The sequence below is a fragment of the Musa acuminata genome, chromosome BXJ2-3, assembly GCF_036884655.1.
Source record: "Musa acuminata AAA Group cultivar baxijiao chromosome BXJ2-3, Cavendish_Baxijiao_AAA, whole genome shotgun sequence".
Taxonomy (NCBI): domain Eukaryota; kingdom Viridiplantae; phylum Streptophyta; class Magnoliopsida; order Zingiberales; family Musaceae; genus Musa; species Musa acuminata.
The window spans coordinates 38,269,937-38,293,947 of NC_088340.1; the positions used below are offsets into that span (position 1 = coordinate 38,269,937).

Genomic DNA, 24,011 nt, shown 5'->3' on the forward strand with positions numbered 1-24,011 from the left:
TTGCCAGCTCTGATGAATGGCTCCCAGCGGGGCCCAAACTAAGACTGTTTGCAGCGCACGACAGCCAACTGTCACCCAAATGGAGCGCAATCATAGCGATATGAACCGACCATCAGATCCAGATCGAATCGGATCATCGGACCGGAAAAATTATAAACCGGACGACAAATCGATCCGAATCAAACATTGACTCTGTGTTCATTGCAGACTGATTGGGTTCTACATTTTGATTCCTGATTATTTATGGATGATGGCCTCATTAGATAGAAAAATAATATCATACATACAGATGAATTATACAAGAATAGGATGAAAATAAAAGGACAAAATCCAAATTATTTATACAAAAAAGAGCAATGAGATATATGTAAACTGATCCGAGCACAGACTGATATAGAACCATACAAGAAAGTAATTATTTACTGCATGCAAATATTGGACATTTCAAATATGAGCTTTCGACTAAAACAAACTTGTTCAAAGAACAAACATATATAAATGAAGCACAGGAACACAGACTCGATACATCAACCATAAGTAGCTGATACTACTAGTGCTATACACAACATGAAGCGACTGAGAACAACTAGAACATGGAGCAGTTTTATGCTGGAACAACATGAAGACAGACAAGCAACTGAAACATCACCACCACTTTTTCCATCTACTACTTTCGACACTTGGAAGTTAACAAGCAGCAACATTGACTAGAAGGAACTGGTCCCTTGCCATGACAAGATCCACATTAATGATGCCAAACATAATTTCAAGTCACGGCAATATCGGGAATCTAGATGCAGATAACAGCAAGCTCTTGGGCCTTTTCCGCTGAAAACATTTTTATTTCTCGACAAACAGAACGCCACTATATACAAAGACATAATCCTAATCCAAGCACAATACTACCATAATCTCTGCCACTTGAACTTTTAGATAAACTCCCTCATGGTCCTGAAAATTACAGGCAGCCCCATGACATGCTATTTCTTCTTACACAAATATATCATACAATTCGAATAGAAAAAGATACCATAATTATGGAGATACTAAAAGCAACCACACTTTACACTGAATCCACCCCTTCAACCTGCTGCCGTGCAAGATACCTTTCCCTTCTTTCCTTCTGAAAATTTAAAAGAAAAGGACGTCAGAAGGAAAACATTCTTACACGAGAAGAAAAATGCATCAGAAACCAAATACCGGGAAAACTAAGTATACCCATTCATCTATAACCAGTCCTTCTCCAACAATACGAGGACCCGTGTCTTCTGGAGGCTTCTTACGTGCCTCAACTGCCGCCTCAGCTTCGGCGAGCTGCCTCTTCAACTTCTCCATTTGCTTCAAAAAAAATATCACGATGCACATGTAGTTTACTACTCGACGAGTAAATGTAATCATTGTAAATGAGAGGTATGAAAAATGTCTGTCACTTCCACTTACAGAGCAAGGTCGATCAGGGTCCAAGAAAACTACCCGCAGAATTTGCTCTACTGAAACATGATCCTTCTGTTCATCAAACTGTTCAATAAATATGTCTCAGTGATTAATTCAGATGTCATTTTGACCAAAAAAATGTTGTACTCTTAAAGTGGATGTAGTTTCATATTAAATAAACAAACAAAGAAGCAAGCAAAGATGCTTATTACATGTTTATCAATCGCAGAAGGCACCATTAAACATGTCCTAGAGCATAATACTTCTAGAATACTCAACATTGTTTGAATTTTTTGGAAAATTCTTGAACAATTCATGATCTTTCGGATGAGTAATTTAGTACCGTGTTTTAATCATATATGTGTAAGTAAACATGACCTTATAATAATTGTTCTACACTGCATTTTCATTAATTTATTTTTCCAGTTACCTCTTTTTTCAAATTCTAAATAAGTCAATCTTGCCAGACTCCAAATGCTGAAGTTGTGACAATGCATGTCAAAGTAGATGGCTACAAAGGACACGCACCAATGGAGATTAGTAGACAATTAAAATAGTGAATACATTTGTAAAGATAGCAACTTAGATCTCTCAATGTCATAGAATCATATACTTATTATAAAATTTCTGGACTGCTTTTTACTTAAATGCAAATATGACTGCAAATTTGAGGCCATACCAATCAATCTGTGTTTGTAGACTTTAAATGGATCGAGCTGTATGCAGTTGAAATTAGCTGAATTATTCAATTTAAGTTGGTTCAAATCAAGTATTTCAAACATGCTTTGGAAAAAAGGAAGAAACAATTCCAATCAGGTTGGAAGAAAGGAATGGACAGACTTACTAGCTCTGGTACATATTCCACAGGCCCATTCACCTTCAGACTAACGATCTTAAACTTAACGTTGCTCTTTTGATCCAGTGGCCTCTCATTATTCTCTGGCTGCTCGACAAACTTGAAAACTGCCACCCAAATATGGAAGTTTATGAGAGTCATAACTTTATGCAGCATGAGCCAATTATTTCATACTCTTATCAAAATTCAGTCAAATCCGGCATGAGGGAAAAAAGGTTTACCAGTTGCAATGATACTCTCCCCTGGGGAAAGAATCCCTCCAGGAGGACGCATGAAACAGCTCTTTGGTGCAGTTGTTTGAAACTAAAGCCACCGTGATAATCAAAATTTACCCACGAAAATAAAATGTTAATAAGAATACAGAAAAAAGAAAAAACAACACCATTATAACTTCAGCTGATAATTCGAACAGAAACATGATACTAAATGATCAAAAGACATTGTGCTGATCGCTGTCTATTATTAGTAAGAAGTCAGAAAATGAGTAAAGATAATAAGACGGAACATAAAACACACCTTAAATGCCACATGTGATTTGCTGGTGTTCTTTATCCTGACTGCACTTCGAACCTGTTTTCCAGGTTCATCTTCAACAAAAATAAAAAGAAAACCATATAAATCATATGGTTAATTCCAGAATACCTCGATATTTGTCACAAAGAAAAACTGCTTCTCGAAAAATCTCCAAGTAGTAGCAGAAACTAACTTGAATCTCACAAGATTTTAGCAAATTTAGTGGCCAGATTAATAGATCATTCAGAAGAGTTTGCTCCATTGGACAGATTTCAAAATCAATTAACACTTGTTTAAAAACACGACATAAACAAGAAGAAAAAGCTGCATAGACTAATCCAAAGTGATGAAAATGTTGATAGTGGTTAATTATACTAGCAATCCTCTAATTGAAGACACTAAAGAACCTTCTATCAAGCATACAGTTTCTGGAGAGAGAAAGTTGAACATCAGAAATTAGACCTAAAAATCTGAATCATTACAGAAACAACCAAAACTAAAGAAAATAGGGTAAGAAGATTTAATCTGAAAACAGTTACCCTGATATCAAGAAGCTGTTATGTATCCTACTGAATATGAGAAGTTCATTGATGCAAACGACGAGAACATGACATAAATTTCTTAACTAGCAAAATGGTATTGAAATAAAAAAATTGATACCCTAGATTTGCTGGTAACTATGTCATGAACTGAAGATAATAATCCATCAACAATAGCAAAGATATTTCTAGAACATACTAAAATTCACAGAAGGACACCCAAAATTAATGTAGATTAAATTACGTCTAATAACTCGCATCAAATCATCCTCAGAGTTGTTTTTGGAGGGTGGATGGGAAAGGTAAAGGCAAGCAGCACCGAGTACAGTCTACTAGAAGTTGAAGTTAATCATCCAATTTAACACCCTTTTTGCCCCAATTCAAACAGTCGTCAGCGAACGAAGTTCCTTTTACGAGAAAGTAGGGCACGAATCAAACGAAGAAACTTAACCCCTACGCACCCCCAAAAGGCTTTTGAGTCCCGCTAAAGAGAAAAAAGATGACTCCTTTCACAAAGTACAACCAAAATCCAAACGGGAGAACGAAAGATCTGACCTTTAAGGACTCGGAATGAACCATCGGGACAAGAACTCACAAGGGAAGTAGAGCTTGGAGGTCGGATCCAGCCGTAAGCGGCGCCTGGTTGGCAGCAACGACCAGGCCACCGAGGAGATCGAGCTCGCACCGGGGTTGCGCCTTGCCGCCGGCGCCGCAGCGGCTCCTCGATACACCTGCCCCATCTGGCTCCGCCCCGACGAGCGGGAGTGGCGGTGGTGCGTCAAGCTAAGCGTCGACGATGAGTTCGAGGAGGACGAGCCAGCACCACCTCCGCCTCCTCCCCCACCGCCAAAGAAGCGCAGCCGGAAGATTCCCCACCCCTTCCCATCCTCCTTGCCGTCGGCGATCGCCATCGCGAGCTCTTCCCAAAGCGCCGACGCAACTGGCCTCACTTCATGGAGCAGCGACTCCTGGGTCAACGACGAAGGTCCCGGATGAGGGAAGAGGTGTGGCGTCACCGGGAGGTACGCTTAACAAGCGAGCACTCCGGCTAGGCTAAAGCCTCTGCTTTGCAAACCGCGTGGGGCTTCTTTTGAGCTGTGAGCCGTAGGCGTCCAGAGAGAGAGAGAGAGAGAGAGAGAAGGTGGGATAGGGAAGAAGGATGGAATTAAAGTGCATTTAAGAAAGGAGAGTGGGTTGGATGGTGGCTTCGTTGGAATGGTTTTGGATTCTCTCTCTCTCTCTCTCTCTCTCTCTCTCATCCGTTCACTCCCAATTAAGTTTGCCACTCATCTTTCTTTTTTCTTTTTTCTTTATTCTTAATATTTATTTAGTTAGGCAAATATATATATATATATATCTTCAAAATTGATATTTTTCATATTTTTCAGTCTATATTTATATATCTTCCTTGCAAAACCTAAAGAAATTCATGTATAATTAATCTTTGTTCACCATGTCACCTTTTATATAAGTCCTAGTTATTTTAGTACCCGGTAAATATATTATGATTGTAGGATATACTAAATAATTATAATTAATGGTGGTTGATGAAGGATGTGAAGGAGAGGAATTTATTTTTGAAGACATTCATTTACTTTTTGGAGGGACATAAGATTTATAATAAATTTTGTAGGGATAAATATATTATTTTCAATTACATTTGGCTCAAGAATTGATGGGTTTGGTTTTGAGTTCCTTCACCGACGGTGACCGGACTCCAGTGATAGGCATCCCACCTCTAGTGGATAGTCATCGGCCTAAATAATAATAAGAATAATAATAATAATAATAAATATAAAACCGTTGACTTTGGGAAGTGATAAGATCGCGTTTACCAGATGGTGGAGGTAAAACGCCTGTCGTCGACAAAAGTCAACCTGAGTGGTCCAACCACGAGGTATGGGGTTTGCCGCCCAAAAGCATTACTCGTATTACTTGTATTTTACTGGCACGTCAGTATTAATTCTTATAATATAAGCATAAAAAGTGAGAAATTAAGAAACAATTTCTAATCTTGTTTCCAATTTCATCATATCATCTGATGATTAAGATTCATAATCAAACATTTCCACGTTAGGTGAGCACTGCCAAACAATGCAAAGTACAATAACGTCAGATTCCCATCATATTGATGTCACATTTGAGTAACCTTACTTCATTTTCACATGGAATTTATATATAGATTTATAGAGTTGGACATTTACTAGAGAATAGAGAGAACAGTTTTCAGCTTCTAGAGTTCATCATTCCACCAGTAATGGTTAAAAAAATTGCTGCTTATCAATGAAAATGATCTGAAATATCACAAAAAGAAAATGATCCAAGGCGACAGTTCTTTTTTTCTTCCCCTTCTGAATTCATTAATCTTCACATCAGAATAAAACATGACAGATTAAGAGTAAGAAAGATAATAAGAGACATGGTTTTTAACTAAGTGAGATGTGAATTTTCCTTATGGGTAAAAGAGAGAGTCTTCCAACCATACACAGATCATTCTCCAGCAGAAGGAATGAAGCAACTCATTCATTCATGGAAAAGAAGTCCAAGTTTCTGTCAGCAATATCATTCTCATTTGTAAGCCGGATAGTGAAATCAAAGAAAACAGGGTTTTCTTAGAGAGCGATGGCTGCTTCAAGACAAATTGGCCGGTTTGGATTTATCACACAAGCATCTGATAGAGCAGTTGCAATCATCAGTAGTTTAGGCTGGTAGAGAAGATAAGATGGGCCTTTTCTTCAAAGATTAGATACAAGGAAAAGAGAGCTTCCTGTGTCTGGAAATTGACATTCAGCAACTATTGTGAAGATATCCCCCATAAAGTGTTTGACCAATAAGCTTATGGGGAATTGGTCTAGTGCTGGACTGTTCAAGGATGTAGAGAGTGCTCCAACTTGTCACTGATGACCAAACTAAACTTGCTTGTTGATCTCAGAGTTCATATCTGATATCTTCAAGGACAAAATCATTCTTCAAATAGAGAAAAGAACATTGTTTTCTAGATCTGCAAGAAATCTCTATTTGTAACAGGCATTTCTTTCTTCTCAGCGTGTAGGCAGGCTCATGTCCCTTGTCTTGGATTATATAATATCATCACTCTCCCTTCACACACAAACACATGGAAAATTCATGACTCTACTTAAAGGATATTGCAGGAAGGAGAAATTAAGCTCTGATTTCAAGAGTTCTTCTCACTGGCCAATGTCGAGAGAATCATGGGCTACGCATTGTTTATCTCCTTTGAATTTGTGAGACTGTCAGAGCTGTGGTTGCTATCTTATTGTTGGCACAAAATTTGGGTTATCTGACTCTTTTTTGGAAGTAGAAGTAGCAGTGATCCTCTACCTAGGTTGAATTACTCATGTCAGATACCTGAAACAACTCAAAGTTTCAGTCATGGAACCTCTCCAAGATGAAGAGGGACAGTAACCACTGGCCAAGCCAACTTCTGTAGCTTGTTATTCTAACAAGGACCAGCATATTAGAGCTGTTTCTTCACTGATGAAGCAGCACCTGCAGCATCCTTCGCAGTACTCGTCTGCATGTGTATTCCCTGATAGCACGCAGCTGCTCACTGTGGTGATGTTCATAGCTGATAAATCTTACTGAAACTTGTTATACTTGTTATGGTAGAAATCAAGGAAGAACTCCTGATGCATCATACTGTTTTGATAGAAATGAATCCAACAACATGTATGATCTGTGATATAACTGCTGAAATCCAGTGAACCAGAAGAAAAATAGCACTTCAGTGATTAAGTTCTGCAACCCCCTGAGATCTGCCGAGTTCAAACCTAGAGAGGATCGATCTATAAGGTGTCTACCATGACTAGTCTTTTGAGTTAGCTCATCATAACACTCTGTAGTTAGCTAGCTGCACACTGCAGTCTAATCTTCTCGATCCTCGTGTCGATTTGCGTCTCCAAAATGATGGGATTTTGGGAATAATTAGTCCTAAGAACAGAATTCAAGGATGTAAATGATGAGACTTTGATCACTACAAGGTGCTGAACTCACTTGGATCGGAGGAAGACAGGAGGCGGACTCATGAGACCGATGGCTCGGCGGTGCTGGGGCGGAGAAGGGCAGGTCTCTTGCGGTCATTGGAGGACCGGGAGGCGGAACCGAAGGAGGTGGCCTCGTCGTTTGCCGCCGCGGGGGTCAATGCGCGATAGGTCGCCTCCTGTCATCCATTCGTGCATTATTCTTCCCTTTTGTGCAAATGATGTGACATGATGGAAGATTCGGGATGGGTGACTCGATATCAGCAGCAGATTTAGGGTTCAGATTCATATTTGCTCTTTAAAAGCGGAAATTTTATGGGAAGATTGCAGTTTTTGCCAATCAAAATTCAAAAAACTTGCTCTTTTTTCGTAGGTTTGAAGCTAGAAGACACAATTTAATCGAGAGAATTTAGTATCTTTCTTCAAGGCTATCGATTAAGATGGGGAAAGGATCAAACTTTTGTCTGAATTGAAGGCCAAATAGTGGACGAAATTAGACATGATGCAGATCACAGATTTAGATATTGAGGAATGGATGTTCTTGAATCATGTTGTCTAAATCGTAGAGAGAGGTGGAAGACGACTGATTTACCTGTGAGACGCCGAGATCGACATTCTCCCGCATCCGCTTCAAGAAGCCACCGCCATTCCCCATCCGACCCGACTCCTCGCCGCTCGACGAGCTGGCCACAGGGGGCGGCGTCATCGACCACGGCACCACCTGGTTCTCCCCCTCGTCGTCGTCGTCGTCCCCCTCGTCCTCGTCCGCGTCCGCGTCCGTATCCTCCTCTCCATCGTCCTCTTCGTCATCGTCCTCATCCACCTCCCGTTCTTCCTCTTTCCCCTCTCCCCCCTCGTCGTCAACGCCGCATCCTTTCCCCTGGCCTCCGTCGCCGTCCTCCGCGCCATCGGCAGCGGCACACCGCTCGCAGACGGTGACGGTGGGGCCCAGTCTGGCACCTTCCGCCCGCCATGGCGTGGGCGACTGGCAGCTCCGGCAGAGGAGGCATCTGGTGTGGCGTGCCACCAGGAAATTGGCGCCGTGGACCCTGGCATCGCACTCCCAGCACAGGCTCGCCTGGTCCGACTCACACAGCATCCTCGCCGGCCGATCGCACAGCTCGCACTGCTTCACCCCCATCCCTCCCCTTCTCGATAGATCTCCTCTCGGTCCCACCTGCGCCTTCAATTCGTTTCTCCTCTTCCTCGGTTCTTTCTCCTCCGCTTCCTTCTGCCGGTCTTATTATTTCAGTGAGTCAAAAAAGAACAGAAATTACTGATAAATACTTTACGTGTCACTTTATTTTATCGCCTTGGAGATCCGCTCACCGTCGTAGACTTACTTGCGGCCGCTCTCGACACCCCTACCACTATAAATTAGATCTTGGAACTCGATTCATCGCCATGGCCGGTGGTGACCTGATTCACAATGGAACACGCACCGGGGTAACTTCGTCATTTAAACTCCACCGGGAACCGATCACGGCCGTCATCCTTCGGCTATTACTTCACGCACGAATCAGGGCGCATCAGCGTGGCGCCCGCCTTCGCCCCTGCCCACGTGATTCAGGACCGCGCCTCCTATGCCTGACCGTCCCTTGGGTCCTTTGTTCGCTGCTCCACGTGGAGACATCTGAGTCACCATGCGGGGTCCGCTCCTGTTCAGACTTGGGGGATCAGGTGCGCTCCGCCGACGCGGGCGCTTACCGCTTACCGGCCATCTCCAAAGCCGCCTGTTTCAGCCCACAGAATTGCCTTTTGTATCCCACAGAAACGGACGGCGGATATTTGCCGAGGCACGGACGCCTTTCTCCAGCCACGAATCGAAGATGCGATCCTCCGAAGATCCGATCCTGTCACACGTGTCGGTTCGCCCTCCTCGGTTCCCTCCGCCGTCCGATCGTAATCGGAGGGCGCGTGGGGAAAGATGTGGCGTCGGAAGTACGGCGACGATGGCGATGGCGATGAGCTCTTGTTGTGACACGAAAGCATGGGCGTCCGGAGTGAGTACAAAGAGATGAATGGGACGGACGGAGGGCTGAGGAGGAGGGTGAAGGCACGGCTTTGAACCTGGACTGGGAAGAATACCTGGCTGTGGATGGCTCAGAATAAAGATGACGGCGACGGCGACGGCGACGGCGACGGCGCTGAGGAGGTATGTCTTCCGCCGGGGTGTTCCATCTGCATCAGTACCTGCCTCACCCTAATCTCATCATAAATCACGTGGTCTTCATCAGGGAAGAGAAAAGAAGGAGCATTTTTAGTTTGTGTTGTGTGTGGTTGTCTGCGATTTCAGAGAACTTCTCTCCGTGACTGTGCGATGGTCTTCGATAGGCATTATTACAGGTCTATGTTGACTTCTTCAAAACCTTGGTTGAGATTCACCTGTGAATGAATCCGGTGGCATGGAATCGATTCCTATGTGAGCCATGAACATATATTGGCAAGGAGAAAAGCCCACGGAATCGATCCACATGGATGGGAATGCTCGATAGCAGCAAGTTGAACATTTCACGAATGGCTAAGCAGGATCTGACTCTATCTAGTTCTATCCATTTGCTCGTATGACGAACAACATTGCATTGATTGCAGAGTAATTCTAGCAAGAAACAAACAACTTGTTATCATGTATGATTGGTGCAGATGGAGTGTGGAGAACTTGTCTGTTGCAACTCCTAAGTGGATGAGGAGGATGAAGACGCTTCAGGTTCATGTTACCTCCTCGAGGTAGGAGAGACACCAGGCTGTTGCTGCAACATCCCTAGCAGAGTGCCATACACCCAAAGATCTCCTTCTTCTTTTGGCACACATCCTATTCGGGGCAGTGTTTGGTGCGGGGTTGTTCCACACGATTTTGTTTGATTCCTTGGTTGCATGGAAATTGCCAGAACCATGAAGTTGACTTGAATTTTCTTCGTCCACGACACGCGCAAATTAATGTCACGGAGGTCAAAGTCTCTACTCTTCTACCTCTCGACGTTATCATTCATTCAGGCTCTTTCTTCGTTACTCACAAACAGATCTCATCTCATTGGGAGACAGTGATGGATGCAGCATTGTCAATATCGTAGTCTACAAGTTTGAAGCTGCTGATGGGTCATCAAATGCCTTTCTTATGCCAAAGTCATTCCGTTCATGGCAGTATTTTACAGCCATCCATATTGACTGCAAACAGAAAAAGACTGTAATTGTTCGAGTGTTTATAAGGATCGTCTTGGTTGGAGGAGGACAAATCGAGTGAGAGGCATATCTTCTTCAGCCTCTGCTAGGAATTCAACGAGATGTCCCTCTGCACATACTTGTTGATCAAGTTCTTGAAGAAACGAATAGGTAACTCCATCTACACTGCCACTTTGCAAGGTCACGCAAGAGACCTTTCCTTGTTGATATCAGACTGATTTGTTCTGTGACAGCAAGAAGAAGAGCTGAAGAAGCAAGCATCGATGGTGTGCCAACACCACTAGATCTTCCTTCACCTTCGGTTTCGCTTGAGAACGAGATAGTGTCTGGAGAAGGACTAGTCTCCGCTTTATATGATCTGAACACAATTTTGGCAGCGACAGGGATCTTCAGCAATGAAAACAAACTCGGAGAAGGAGGGTACGGTCCAGTCTACAAGGTAATTCCTCTTTTCTCGATGATAACTCGATTTGAGCTTGATCATGACACAAGGGGTGCCATGGCTGACCAGGGGAAGCTCCACGATGGCCAAGAGATAGCAGTGAAGAGGCTGTCCAAGAAGTCTGGGCAGGGCTCGAGGGAGTTCAAGAATGAGGTGGAGCTGATATCAAAACTCCAACACAGGAACTTGGTTAGGCTTTTGGGATGCTGCGTTCATGGAGATGAAAAGCTTCTCATCTACGAGTTCATGCCCAACAAAAGCTTGGATGCCTTCCTCTTCGGTCAGTTGATTTGTCGAGGGGCAACACATAATACTACCTCAATTTGATGACTAGAAATGCTTGATCGATGAGCATTTGCATCCGTAGGAAACTAATCTTTAGATACTGATCGACATGTTACGTAGATGCATCCAAGAGCAGGCTTTTAGACTGGACCAAGCGTTTCAATATCATCGAAGGGATTGCCCGAGGATTGCTCTACCTGCACCGAGATTGTAGATTGAAGATTATGCATCGAGACCTGAAAGCAAGCAACGTTCTGCTGGACCAGAATTTTAACCCCAAGATATCAGATTTCGGCATGGCACGCATACTCCATGATGACCAGATTCTAGCAAGAACTGATAGAGTAGTTGGAACAATGTAAGTCTGCAAAACCATTCTTGATTACAACCATGTGAAGCAAAGAACACCAATTGATCGTGTGCCGAAAACAGTTTAATTGTCATGATTGAAACTGATGTTACGATCCAAAATACTTATGCCTAGATCAAGCCTTTATAAATCAGTTTAAGTAAGATTAGCCTAGTATGTCTCTATGTGACTCTAGTTCCATTGATTCCTATTCCGGCTCGATATTATGTCGGTTCTAATATGCCCAAAATTCTTAATTCCAATCTATCACATCTCCGACTTGAGTTCTTGACTAAAGGGGTGTTACATGAATGCAGTGGCTACATGTCCCCGGAGTACGCAATGGAAGGGCAAATTTCCGAGAAATCTGATGTTTTCAGTTTTGGTGTCCTGCTTTTGGAGGTGGTCAGTGGCAAGAGGAACAACTACTTCCTTGATGAAGATCTAGCTCTGAACCTTCTAGGATATGTAAGGACATATGCAATTCTTCTCTTCTTCTAGTTTTACTTGTTGATCATTGAAATTTATGTGATCGAACTGCACTGGAGAGTGCAGGCTTGGACATTATGGAAGGAGAACAGAGTGGTGGAGTTGATAGATCCATCATTAGGAGACTCATGGAGCCAAGAGGAAGTGATGAGATGCATCAAACTGGGACTTCTATGTGTGCAAGAACTACCAGTAGATAGGCCAACCATGTCAGTCGTTGTCGCAGTGCTCAATGGTGACATTAATCTTCCCGAGCCGAAGCAGGTTGCATTCTTTGCAGGGAGAAGCCCCACGACATCCATTTCATCCATGGATGACAGCAAGCGGATATCCTCTCAGGGTGATCTTCCAGTTGTGAGCTGTTCTTGTGATGCTGGGAAGATGCAGCTGCTCAGTGCTTGAATTGTAATCCAATTATATCGCCGTTAAGATGTTTGCTGTTACATAGAAGTAGAGGTGTTGCCATATGATGAATGAAGTGGAGGGTGTAAAATCCAAAAACATGTTGAGCCTCAAGATTAATACATGAGTTTTCTTGTTCTACTGTAGTTTTTTTTTTTTTTGAAGGAAAAAGATTAGATCAAATCATCAAATATTCGAATAGGACGTATGAAGGAGAATTGCCTCTTCCGAAAATACTAGCAAGTTATTGTCTTACGAAGATTGTTGACATGGATGAAGATTCAATCGATATAATAAGTTATGTTTTTGAGGATCCAAGGGATGTAACATTTCGATTAGTTCTACGGATAAAATTAAGATTGATTTATAAAGATACGACGAAGGAACAATCTAACTATCTCGATTACCTGCTTAGGTAGATTTAAGCATCGGAGTGGAGACTGTGAGTAGAAGAACATGGCTGGCTCGAAAGGATTTGTGGAAGCTGGGGAGTCTGATCAAGGTTTGGAACTTCCATTGATGAAGCCTGAGGACATACTGTTTGCCACCAACAGCTTCTCTGATTCAAATAAGCTTGGAAAAGGAGGGCTTGGCATAGATTACAAGGTGAAGCATGAGACCTGAATCCATAGAAATATCTTAAACATCAAACTTGATTTGCATGTTTCGATTGTTTAATATGAATCACACGCAAATGGTAACAGTTGTTTTCACCCTATCTAAAACAAACACATGCATGAAGATCATGATTGGTATCTAATCATTATTTGTGTCTGTTCATTGTCCTGTTTCTGATTAGATTTCGTGCTCGCCTTTGTATGATCTAATGTAACACCCTGATCAGTTAATGAAAGAAACTGTTCATCAGATGTGTTGCTTGTTACTAAGACAGCATCATGTTCTCAGGGTAAGCTTCCTGGGGGACAAGAAATTGCTGTCAAAAGACTTGTTAGTGGAAGATCCAGGCAAGGTGTAGTAATGGAGTTCAAGACAGGTCGTTCTGATCACCAAGCTACAGCACAGGAACTTGGCTGCTGCATCCATGGCGAAGAGAAGCTCCTGGTCTATTATGAGTACATGCCCAACAAAAGCTTGGACTTGTTCCTCTTTGGTCTGTTCCTTAAGATGGCTCACTCTGTCGATCATTCTTGACAGATCCAACACAGAAGACAAAGCTTGACTGGGGCAGGCGATTCAGCATAATCAAGGGGATTGCTCGAGCACTTCTCTACCTTCACCAGGATTCAAGGCTCAGGATAATTCACCGAGATCTTAAGGAGCTTCTTTTACCGTATAAATAAATGTCAATTTCCGATTCCATTATCATATGAACATCAACATGAGGAGGAAGAGGAAGAGGGAGACAAATCGAATAGTGAGAACTAGCTCATGAATCAAGCGGCGAAGGCATGGTGGTCCATCAGGTCGGGGCTGAGGCGGACCATGAGGACGCAGAACTCCCACTGGCTGAGCGCGCCATCGCCGTCGGAGTCGCCCTCGCGCAGCATGGCGCGGAGGTCGTCGTCCCCCAGGGCGCCCAGGCCCAGCAGCGCGGCGTTGCGCTTGAGGCTGTCGAAGGTGATGAGCCCCCGGCGAGGGTCCATGAGTAGGCGAAAGCCGTTGGAGAGCTCCTCCATGAGGCCTTCCTCGCCCAGCTTCTCCACCATGAGGGGGAGGAAGTCCTCGAACTCCACTGGTTGCCGCCGCGCCGCCATGGGAGATGGATTCGATCGATCGATCGAAAGCACACCGTAGGGCAGAGAAGAAGAGGAAGACGAGGTGGGGGTCGATGGCGTATGGAGATTTGGTGGGGGTGGGAGCATTAAATATAGGAGCTTAGTTATGGATTGGATACCTTCGAGGAAGCTGAGGCCACCGAGAGCGGATGACAGCCGAGTTCAGACACGGAATGAGCTGGGATAAGACAGAGATAGACGAAGACAGGGCGCGACGGGGGAGGAGAACGATGGCGTGATGCCGATGCCGTCGGATTGGCCAATCCATTTCGTGAGATGACGACGCGTGTCCGATCTCCCCAAAAAAGAAAGAGAAGTGCGGGTGCGGAATTGGGCGCGCGTCCTCCGATCGCACCGACCCACCAACCCGGGCGTGTCTCCACCTTGTGCGCCAAGCAACTGTAAGAATCTGGTTGGGCCCACCAAAGGGTCCCAGTTATCCGTGACGTGAGTCATGACGCATGAGTCGATGTGGAACTGACGCTTTGGTGGTATCTGAAACCATACGCTTTCGTTGGCGGGAAGAACGAAGGATGGAACACGTCACCGTCAACCCTGACAAATGTCCACTCCGGTCAAAAAGGACGAAAGGAAAATACTCTGATGATTCTGCTGGAAACACAATATATTATTTTCCACTGAGCTACTTTTATTTTATGTTTTTAGATGTTTTAATAGGAACATAAAATGAGACTGTTGTTTCAACAGTTTCTTCTCGGTTAAGCCGATCCAAGTAAGTAGGTTTCGGACCGATGCCTTAATGCACAAGCTTTTGACTAGGTAAGCAGTGGTGACAGAGTCAAAAGCCAGCGTGAAACTTCAAAGCTGCCCCCGGCATAGGGAACGCGATGGGGACGATAAGACTTCCGCATGAAGCTTCATGATAGATGCTGAGGAATTGATGCACACCGGAGAGAACAGTCATTCGGATCTCCAAAATAATGCTGGTTTTGGAGCGGGGTTGACTTTGGCGGTCAACTTAGTTCGAAGTCAAAGAATGAATGAAGTGGGAGTTGAATAAGAAGATGTCAGAGACACGGACACAGATAGGTTGATGAGAGATAGAATCTTGTTTTCCCAGGCCGTGTTTTTTGGTCGGTCAAAGCAATTTTTGTTGACTTTTTCAATGCATATGATGATCAATCTGTGAGATTTCGATTCAAAACGTCATCTTATCACCAGCAGAGGTGAACAACTGATGCAAACATTTTGATGGCAATCCAATCTACTATTACTATGATTTCCTCCCCAATGGGACTCAAAATTAGAGCTCAGTCAATCAGATCCATCATTTCAGTATGGAAAATATTCTTCGAAATACTTTTCCATTGATTATTCAGAGATCAAAGTGTTTCTTTTTTCTTTATCATGTTCTTCAAAATTCAATTTTCATGTAAATGAAATATTCTACAAAGTAAATTTAGTACCCTTGATCATGGTAAATGAAATTCTGAAACGGTTTTGATACATCCAAGTTCACAACAATTGCCTGATAATATATCCTAAAAAAATAAAAAATAAAAATCAGTGTGATAAGACAGTTTGCGATGCGAGAGTACATTTTCGGTGCCAAATTTTCAAAAAATTCTCTATTTTCAATTCTCTGATATATTCTTCACGGCCTATTTGACCGATGTAAGTTTTTCGTCGACTTCCTTCTGTAACAACTAAACCTGAAAGAGAGCAAATCAAAAGAAAAAGAAACTAATGAGGAAAAGATGAAACATAATTCTGAAACTTCAGCTAAGCTAAAAGAACAAAAAAAAGAATCAGACCTGGTCTTCAAGGTTAGTCATGTCTTCTTTCATCTTCGATCAACATGTACCATCTATAATTTATGGCTGTCACAGATCGAGTGCAGCTCTGACCTCAGTTCTGCAGCTCAAAATGAAGCTGCTCTATCTGTTGAGCCATCCCTAAGACATAATCTCTGTTTGCTTCCGTCTGTGGATACAAATGCCATGGATGTGGCTGATGGCTATCATATAAAGGATAATTGGGATACGTTAAATCTGCATAAGCATTGCTCGATTGAAGCGGATAAGATGGTGTTATCGAGAAGTAGTCGGCAGTGCTGGGCATTGGACAAGATACATTGAGTTGATCACCAAGATAAGAAGAATAAGGGTGCATATGGAGAAGCTCCTCTGAAGGAATTGGGTTATCCATTGCATCCTCAATTAAGGGTTTCAGGTTCATGATTTCTGCAATGTAACCTATAAAATCCATTCCGATTATGATAGTATACCTGCAACAAAGAAAGTGAATATAATTAGGAAAACCAAACTAGAAGCAGAAGTGACAGTAACTATGGAAGACAGGAACATTGATCCAAGACTCTTGCTTGAATGGTTTATTTAGAGCACTCAATGACTCTGTCACAATCAATCAAATTAATGGTATAAATTTTAGATAGAATTCTGTAATATAATCAACCAAATCAATTCTGTATTTACATTCCAGAACTCTGAAACATTATCAATTAAATTTATGAAGTACTGTTTTCCAAGTCTTTCTTGAATTTTCTGTGATACAGATAACAGATCTGCAAGGCCTTAAAATAGAAGTAGAGTTTGTCAAAAATTATCAAGCAACTAGTCATTTGCAACTTTGAGAAGTATCACAATAAAATTCTCATCTGGTAAATAAATTCTACCACGACTAGTTTAGTTTTTCCATATATCATGACATGGCCATAAAAAATTCTGCTAGTCAAGTTGTTTTCATACATAATCTGTACTAATTTTATGTTGTTTGTATTACAACTTCCATATTTCACTAATGGATTTATCTTTCTTCTAAGAATATAACATCCCTTGCTTAACCATAGAGTTCTTTATCAAATTATTTAGGTCTACAAAGCATATATTTGTATTACTTATTGATGAAACAAGGTAGGAAAAAAAAACACTTTCAAGCAACAACTATTTATGCAAGAAAATGATAGTAATTTTATGATTTATGCTCTTCTATCCTTTTTTTTTCCTTTTTTTGTTAACTCTGGTGTTAGTGTATCCTAAACTGTTCACTTGTCTAGTTTGTCTTTCTAATTCTTCATCAGTAACCTCAAGTAGATAATGCAATCATTGAAAGTGATTATACCCTCAGGTCATCCCTTCCTACCGACAAAAATTAATTTGATGAAATCAACAATATAAATTTCCAAAACCAAAAAATACAGTGTATAATATGAAATCCAAAATAAGCAGAGCATAGGATGTTCAGAAACTTGCTGATGGAACATACATTCAAACAGAAGTATTCAAGTACCTGAACAATGTCACCCTTTTCAGGATGAGATGCTTCGACTGAGGAACAAGCAGTACTAACTCTTTATGATCTCCGTCGCTGAGCACCAGCATTTGGTTTCCCTAATAATCTATGAAGCAATCACAAACTTGAAGAACAGGCAAGGCATGATGCTTCCCATTTAGTATGTCCCATAGCACTCCAGAGGAAAGGCCATAATTCTCTGCATCAGGTCTTATTGAACCAGCTAAAAATCCATTATCAAGTTCTTCATGTTCATGTTCATCTACATTACTAGCATTTAGAGAATGTTTCTCTCCTGTGATAAATGACTCAGCCACAACAGTAGTATAAGAGAACGAATAGATATTTGCAGTGCGTTCATCTTAAGTTTCTTGAGATGGTTCTATGGGTGTAGAATCATCAAGATGACAGCTCAAAGTGCTCGGGAGTGTGAAGTCGGAAAAATAAAAAATTTCATCTAGGATCTCAATATCTTGCGAGATTATAGCCCTACTGCCGATGAAGAAAAGTTTAGAGCATACCGCAACAAATAAAAGTAAAAATTGCAGCAAGAAGAGGATTTAACAAACAATCATTGAAAATTTACACAAAGTAAAGCAATCCATACATGTAATTGGCAATAGATAGCATCAACATCAAAAGCAACTAAAATTCTGAGAGAAATTAAAAACTTGTCATCGATTACACACATTTTACTACACCAAAAATACTAGAAAACAATACTTCACATCCTTACAGGAACAGATAACTGGACAGTGTTGCTTCCTCAGCGGCACATTGGTGACCATATCAAAGTTACAACATTGTTTCATCTCAAGAACATGTTAGTCTTGATCCTACATCAATGAAATTGCATAGTTCTAACCTAATTCGGTAGGCCCTATCAAAGATGACCAAAGGGAATCAACCATCGATAATTCATGACCTAATCTACCTCCCATCTCAATCCTTTTTTAGAGGATTAAGGAGACTCGAGAAATTAATAGATTGCAATCGAAAAATTGAAGACTCACTGGACCGTCCACTTGAACTCCAGCAGCCGGAAGACGGTTTTCTCTTGCAGCTTCCCAGAGGAGAGCAAATAGTGCACGTCGCGAGACAGAATCACCTCCGAGGAGTTTATTCCATCCCACATTTGGGACCCAACAAAACTCTGAACTTTAGGCCCCTCATCGGCGCCATGTGCAAAGCCCGGAGGACGAAGGCCTCCTTACTCCGCCATCGCAATCCTCCGTGCGCACCAACGGCAGAACGTTGGAAGAGAGCTCATCCGTTTCAACCATCGCAAAACAAGAAGTAGAAAGAGAAGATTCGGCGGATGTAAATTCCTTTAGATGGACATGAAGAATGCACCGTTCGGTTGGGTTCATTTGATTACACGAATCTCAAAGTTTCGATTGTATGATCAAAATAATGGAAATTATGGAAAATAGTGTAATCAGTAATTAATTTAGTCTAATTAATGAGAGCTTTATGTTATGATATTGGAATTATTGGCTTCGCTTTTGAATATGTTATCGAGAAAAGAAAATCACACCAACAAATAGTGGCATTCATTTATATGGGAATCTAAAGGAGTAATTTGGTGAGTGAGTGAATTATTTGTTCTTCATGAGTGAATTATATGAGATATATTTTGTAGCAACAAAGAGCAGTGTGTGGGTAATGGAATATTTCCTTCATTTAACAATATTAATGGTAGAAAAATGCTTAATGAGTGGAGGTCATTTAACACTTCTCTTTCTCAAATAAACTCTTTTTGTTTTTTGAAGTAAAATATTTATGATGGTAAAAAAGTTGTTTTTGATGTTAGGATAGAACTGAATTTAAAAAAACTTAATTTTTTTTTATAAATAATAATTTTATATTATTATTATTGTGTTCACTCGTGACACTCAGTGCAAGGAAGGAGGGTATATGATAATCATCATGTCTGCAAACCCTACCGACCCCATCAGACTTACCCATGCAAATAAGAGCTATGAGTGAGATGGAAAGCAACGACCAAGCTCATATTTAAGGTTACGAGTAGTAACAATAAGTCATCCCACGAGAGCTTCAGGTGATAATGATGAAAATTATGTACAGCAAGTCCTTAATGCATGACCATGAGCGATGACAACGACTCTCGCCTCTTCTTCAACGACAATGATGTAAGGTAGAGATTACGATGAGTCAAGAATAAAATGATCATTTTAAAAATAATATTTTATAATATATTTTTTTAAATTTAGATACTTTATGAGAAATTCTCAAAGCTAAGATATTTTTTGAGCACGACAAAGGCTGATGAGTGAGATGGAAGGGGGATGACTAGGCTTGAGTTTAGGGTTACGTTTGCTCCGAGCTTTCGAGGCAGACAAACTGATGACAACAAGCACAGACGTGGCTGCTGCCACATCCGTTTTGTGTTCCTTCCCCACTCCAAAATCGTGACTCTGCAGACGACGCTCCCAAGTCCAATTCCAACACATGAGTTCAAATCATCAGAACAATTAATGCAGTATGTGTTCATTTATTGCATGAGAGATGCTATAATTCTACTTTTATTAAGCCATATTAAATTAAGCCTTTGATTCGTATAAGTAATTTAATTAGTATAAATTCCCACCAATCTTAATTAAAATATTGTTATTATAAAATCTTATGTCATAAATACGTGCTTATTATTGTAAAAGGGGAAACATCATAACAATATATTCCTCATGTGAAAGACCAAATTAGTTGGTTAAGTTTAACTAAACAAGCATTAATTCATAATTAAGTTCAATTAGAAATTTCATGGGCTTCGCTTTGAATGCATCATAATGTCTCTAAAAAAGAGTCACGTATTATTCATGTGAAATATTTAATTATAATAACCTAATTCTAATTAGTTTAAATTCCTTCTGATCTTAATTATCGATTTTATTTTAGATTTTGAGATTTCATAAAATTATTTGTATTATAATCTGAGTATTTTTTTTAATGAAGATTTCTAATTTCTAATTACTAATTTCCTTTTGTTAGAAATAAAAGGGGTTTCGGTTTCTCCAATTTATAATTTCCTTTTTTTCTTTAAAAACGAAATTAGAAATGGGAATAAAAGCTTTGGTTTCTGTGGAAAGTAGTAGAAACAGTGAAAAAGGTCGCTCTTTTCTTCGCCCTTGCGCGCACACAAATCATTCGCCCCTCTCTCTACCATGGCCAATTCCCTTCTTCTAGGGTTTCTAGGGCTTGCGGCGCTCCTCCTCCCCTTCGGGGCCGTCGCCGCTGCCTCCTCCTTCACGTCGTCTTCTGCCGCCAGTTCCATCCACGACCTCCTCCGCGCTTACGGCCTGCCCGGGGGGCTCCTCCCCCGGGAGGTCGATTCCTACACCCTGGATCGGCCGTCCGGCCAGCTCGAGGTCCGGCTCGGCCGCCCCTGCTATGCCCGGTTCGATGGAATGGTCCTCTTCGACAGCGTGGTCCGGGCCAATCTCACCTACGGCGGCCTCCGCGCCCTGGTCGGCGTCTCCCAGGAGGAGCTCTTCCTCTGGCTCCCCGTTCGCGAGATCCTCGTCTCCGACCCCTCCTCGGGCGTCATCCTCTTCGACATCGGCCTCGCCCACAAGCAGCTCTCCCTCTCCCTCTTCGAGTCCCCACCGGACTGCAGCACGGGCGAGGAAGGGGAAGGGCTTTCCGGCCCCAGAGGTGGTGACCAACCACTAAAGATGGGTTTTTGATGAAGGTCTTGAGGTGAACATATAGTCTCTGTTCCTGTCTTCCGGGTCGATTGTAAATGATAACAGGATTGCTGTTTCTGTTCTAGTAGTGCTTTTTCTCTTGCCTCATAACCTATTTATTGTTTGAGTGATTTCATCTTCTCTGTTTAAAGAGCTTGCTTGTTGAGTAATTAAAATCAGATGAGAGGCCAATAGCAGCTGTCGTAGTTGCTACCACTTGGCCATAGAAGGGAAAGAGAGAATTGGGACGGAGATCGGAGAAGTCTTAAAGATGCAATCTTGATTTTGAATTTGTGCTGAAGTAATATAGTCTCTTTTTTCTCTGCTGGGTTGCATGGATTCTAAATGGTGGAAGAGAGTCATTTCTAGATGAAACAGGTCTTCATCTTGATTTGGTCTTCCAATTTTGGTTTTGAATATAGTTGATTTGGGGATTCATTGTCTAATGATAACTCTGCTGTTAAATCCTGTACCTCTGCTGCAACTCAATGTCAGTCCTTGATTTCCTTTACCAAGAAGATTGGACTCTTCTTCGATAGTTGGATCTCCTTCTTGTTTGTTGCTTTGATCTACAGATTTCAGTTTAATTCTTTCTGATTTGTTTGTTGATTCCAAAATATACTGTATTCAATTGCAAATACTGACTTTGTGAATTGAAGAGTGCTATAATATGATGCTATTTACTTATCTGAGTTGTGTGACATGAGTTGTGGCTGTGGGTTTCATCCAAGTGAAACATTTTCTGCAATTAAATTGTCCAAACTTGGCTGTGTTTGAATTCTGATGTCGTATTGAGTTTGAATTGCTTTTTGTTGTACTCTGTAGATGACTGTAATTTGTTTTCTGTTGAATATTTTCAGATAGGCTTCAAATGGATCCCCTGCATCTCCTCACATCAAAATAATTAATACAATCTATTTTTTTCCCCATGAAAGTAGGATTCAAGTACTCAAATATTAGTTTAATAAAGATTTTTCTTCTTGTTCTTGGTGGTTTTAGTGATTTAAGTCTGTAGAAAAGTCCTCACCAAATCTTAGTATTTTAACGTATATCTGTGTGTCCTGCTAATGTATCTCCATGATGCTTGCTTCAAGTTAATTTTGAAAAAAATGTTTATTTTGATGGTAAACAAAGAAAACATAGCTCAAGACATTTTTTTGGTGTTAATTTCACCTTTTGACTTTGCAAGTGCTTCTTGTTCAAAGTGTTCTAACTGAACCAGGTTTACGGTAGACAAAGAAAGGATTCCAAAAGCAAAATCAAGGAAAAAGAATTGAAGATGCTTTGCATTTTTCTTCCTTTCAGTCTACTTTCTCTTCCTCTTTTTGCCTTAGCATGAAAGCATTGAATAAAATGTTGGAAATGCTTTGTGCCAAAGGAATCCTGATGACCCTAATTCTAAATTCCCCATCAATCCCACAGCAATATTTCTTGGGTGGCTTTTTTTTCTTTTTGTTCTGTGTTTGTGGGTCTCAAAAGCACTGCTCATAAAAGAAAGAGACACTTGACTTTCTTATGCTTCTTGTGACTACTGCAGCAGTGCTGCATGGGTCCCAATGCTTTGATTAGTTCATCATGTACATTCATTCCATTGTTTTTGTTGTGTTAGAGGTAAAAAGATTGCCAAATAATTTTACATCCAAACCTTTCTGCTGTTTCTGTACTTTTCATGGCTCAATTGATAGCCACTCTTATCTTCTTCCACTTATTGGCATTAACAACTTGTTTCTGCTTGTTGGTGGCCTCTCTCATGTGACCACAATTAATGCACACTTCTTTAGTTCAAAGAATGCAATATATTTATTTTTCAGGTCTATGGTCAGTAGAAGATATATACTGAGAATAATAGTTGTTGTTGTGTGTGTTCAACAAGATATCTAGCTAACCCTATTTTATATTGCTCATAATTGTCATGATTTATTTTCAGTCTAGTGTATTGGTATCTTAAATTACTGGTAAAAAGATATCTTGAAATCTTTGAGAATTTCTTGTTATCACAGAAATTATATCCCTGAAATATTTTTCTTTGAAAAAAGATAATTAAATAAGCCCCCAAAGGAATTCCATGACAAGAAAACACAGGGAGATCCATTACCCATTAAATAGAGTGATGTAAACACTAAGTTCTTGTAAGCATTCAGATCAAAATATATAGTTTAATGGAAGGAAACAGGAAGGAAATATATAGTTTAATGGAAGATCTATAGTTTAATGGAAGATCTAATAGGAAGATCTTCAGATCTATTCAGATCAAATAGGAAGGAAATATATAGTTTAATGGAAGATCTATCTATCTCTCTCTCTCTCTCTCTCTCTCTCTCTCTCTACGCTATTTTCTGTACATCAAAATATTACATGAGCATGCATGCCTCCGTTGAGATCCCAGGGAAAACGAAGAGCAGAGCAGAACAAGATCACACTTTGCTCTCGGAGCTCCTCTTCCTGGTGACCCGGATGTACGCGAAGACGGGCGCGAAGATGGCGGCGGCGAGCCCTCCAAGGATCACCCCGCCACCGACGTGTCCGACGACCGGTGGCGATGCATCGAGTGGCGCGACGTGCTCTCGGGTGCCCTGGCCACGCCATAGCAAGGTGCGTCGGCCTCGCGAGGCCCGCCGAGCTCCAGGGCGGCGACTCTCGACTCCGCCGGCGTCGGGCGAGCCACTGCTAGTGCTGCCACGAGATCAAGAAAGACCAGAGTGAGGGGGAGAAGGAAGCGTGTCATCGATAGAACAGTACGCATCGATCGTTCGGGGCTTTAAAGGAGGAAGCTTGGAGATACGAGGGTGGCGGTGTGTGTCGAGGCGG

General features: G+C 41.5%; 6 protein-coding genes across 10 annotated transcripts; 3 read left to right on the forward strand and 3 right to left on the reverse strand.

Annotated features, from left to right (window-relative positions):
- Positions 1-821: 821 nt before the first annotated feature.
- LOC135608099 (vesicle-associated protein 4-2-like) lies at positions 822-4,497 on the reverse strand. Of its 2 annotated transcripts, XM_065100563.1 has the most exons (8): positions 3,938-4,497; positions 2,807-2,877; positions 2,512-2,593; positions 2,279-2,397; positions 1,441-1,518; positions 1,219-1,338; positions 1,031-1,123; positions 822-951 (listed from the first exon to the last, which is right to left on the reverse strand). In XM_065100563.1, the coding sequence occupies exons 1-7, from the start codon at positions 4,251-4,253 to the stop codon at positions 1,064-1,066; spliced, it is 846 nt and encodes a 281-aa protein (XP_064956635.1). In that variant the 5' UTR covers positions 4,254-4,497; the 3' UTR covers positions 822-951; positions 1,031-1,063. The 2 variants fall into 2 exon arrangements, with proteins under 2 accessions (XP_064956635.1, XP_064956634.1); XM_065100562.1 differs by having other exon boundaries at positions 822-1,123.
- Positions 4,498-5,658: 1,161 nt separating this feature from the next.
- Positions 5,659-8,718, reverse strand: LOC103979056 (uncharacterized). Of its 2 annotated transcripts, none has more exons than XM_009395077.3 (3): positions 7,936-8,718; positions 7,357-7,522; positions 5,659-7,293 (listed from the first exon to the last, which is right to left on the reverse strand). In XM_009395077.3, exons 1-2 carry the CDS (start codon positions 8,482-8,484, stop codon positions 7,385-7,387), a joined length of 687 nt encoding a protein of 228 aa, XP_009393352.2. In that variant the 5' UTR covers positions 8,485-8,718; the 3' UTR covers positions 5,659-7,293; positions 7,357-7,384. The 2 variants fall into 2 exon arrangements, with proteins under 2 accessions (XP_009393352.2, XP_009393351.2); XM_009395076.3 differs by having other exon boundaries at positions 5,659-7,259; positions 7,936-8,715.
- Positions 8,719-9,287: 569 nt separating this feature from the next.
- LOC135608101 (G-type lectin S-receptor-like serine/threonine-protein kinase At1g11330) lies at positions 9,288-12,631 on the forward strand. Of its 3 annotated transcripts, XM_065100570.1 has the most exons (8): positions 9,288-9,498; positions 9,581-10,291; positions 10,386-10,673; positions 10,757-10,962; positions 11,035-11,245; positions 11,371-11,608; positions 11,917-12,067; positions 12,155-12,631. In XM_065100570.1, the coding sequence occupies exons 3-8, from the start codon at positions 10,625-10,627 to the stop codon at positions 12,488-12,490; spliced, it is 1,191 nt and encodes a 396-aa protein (XP_064956642.1). In that variant the 5' UTR covers positions 9,288-9,498; positions 9,581-10,291; positions 10,386-10,624; the 3' UTR covers positions 12,491-12,631. The 3 variants fall into 3 exon arrangements, with proteins under 3 accessions (XP_064956642.1, XP_064956639.1, XP_064956640.1); XM_065100567.1 differs by having other exon boundaries at positions 9,581-10,673; XM_065100568.1 differs by having other exon boundaries at positions 9,288-10,673.
- Positions 12,632-12,946: 315 nt separating this feature from the next.
- Positions 12,947-13,642, forward strand: LOC103979567 (G-type lectin S-receptor-like serine/threonine-protein kinase At4g03230). The gene is made up of 2 exons (XM_009395741.2): positions 12,947-13,096; positions 13,397-13,642. The coding sequence occupies exons 1-2, from the start codon at positions 12,947-12,949 to the stop codon at positions 13,640-13,642; spliced, it is 396 nt and encodes a 131-aa protein (XP_009394016.2).
- Positions 13,643-13,784: 142 nt separating this feature from the next.
- On the reverse strand, positions 13,785-14,299 carry LOC103979054 (calcium-binding protein KRP1). Its single transcript, XM_009395072.3, has one exon. The coding sequence runs from the start codon at positions 14,203-14,205 to the stop codon at positions 13,885-13,887; it is 321 nt and encodes a 106-aa protein (XP_009393347.1). The 5' UTR covers positions 14,206-14,299; the 3' UTR covers positions 13,785-13,884.
- Positions 14,300-20,596: 6,297 nt separating this feature from the next.
- Positions 20,597-21,314, forward strand: LOC135608102 (uncharacterized). The gene has a single exon (XM_065100571.1). The coding sequence runs from the start codon at positions 20,682-20,684 to the stop codon at positions 21,201-21,203; it is 522 nt and encodes a 173-aa protein (XP_064956643.1). The 5' UTR covers positions 20,597-20,681; the 3' UTR covers positions 21,204-21,314.
- Positions 21,315-24,011: the final 2,697 nt, after the last annotated feature.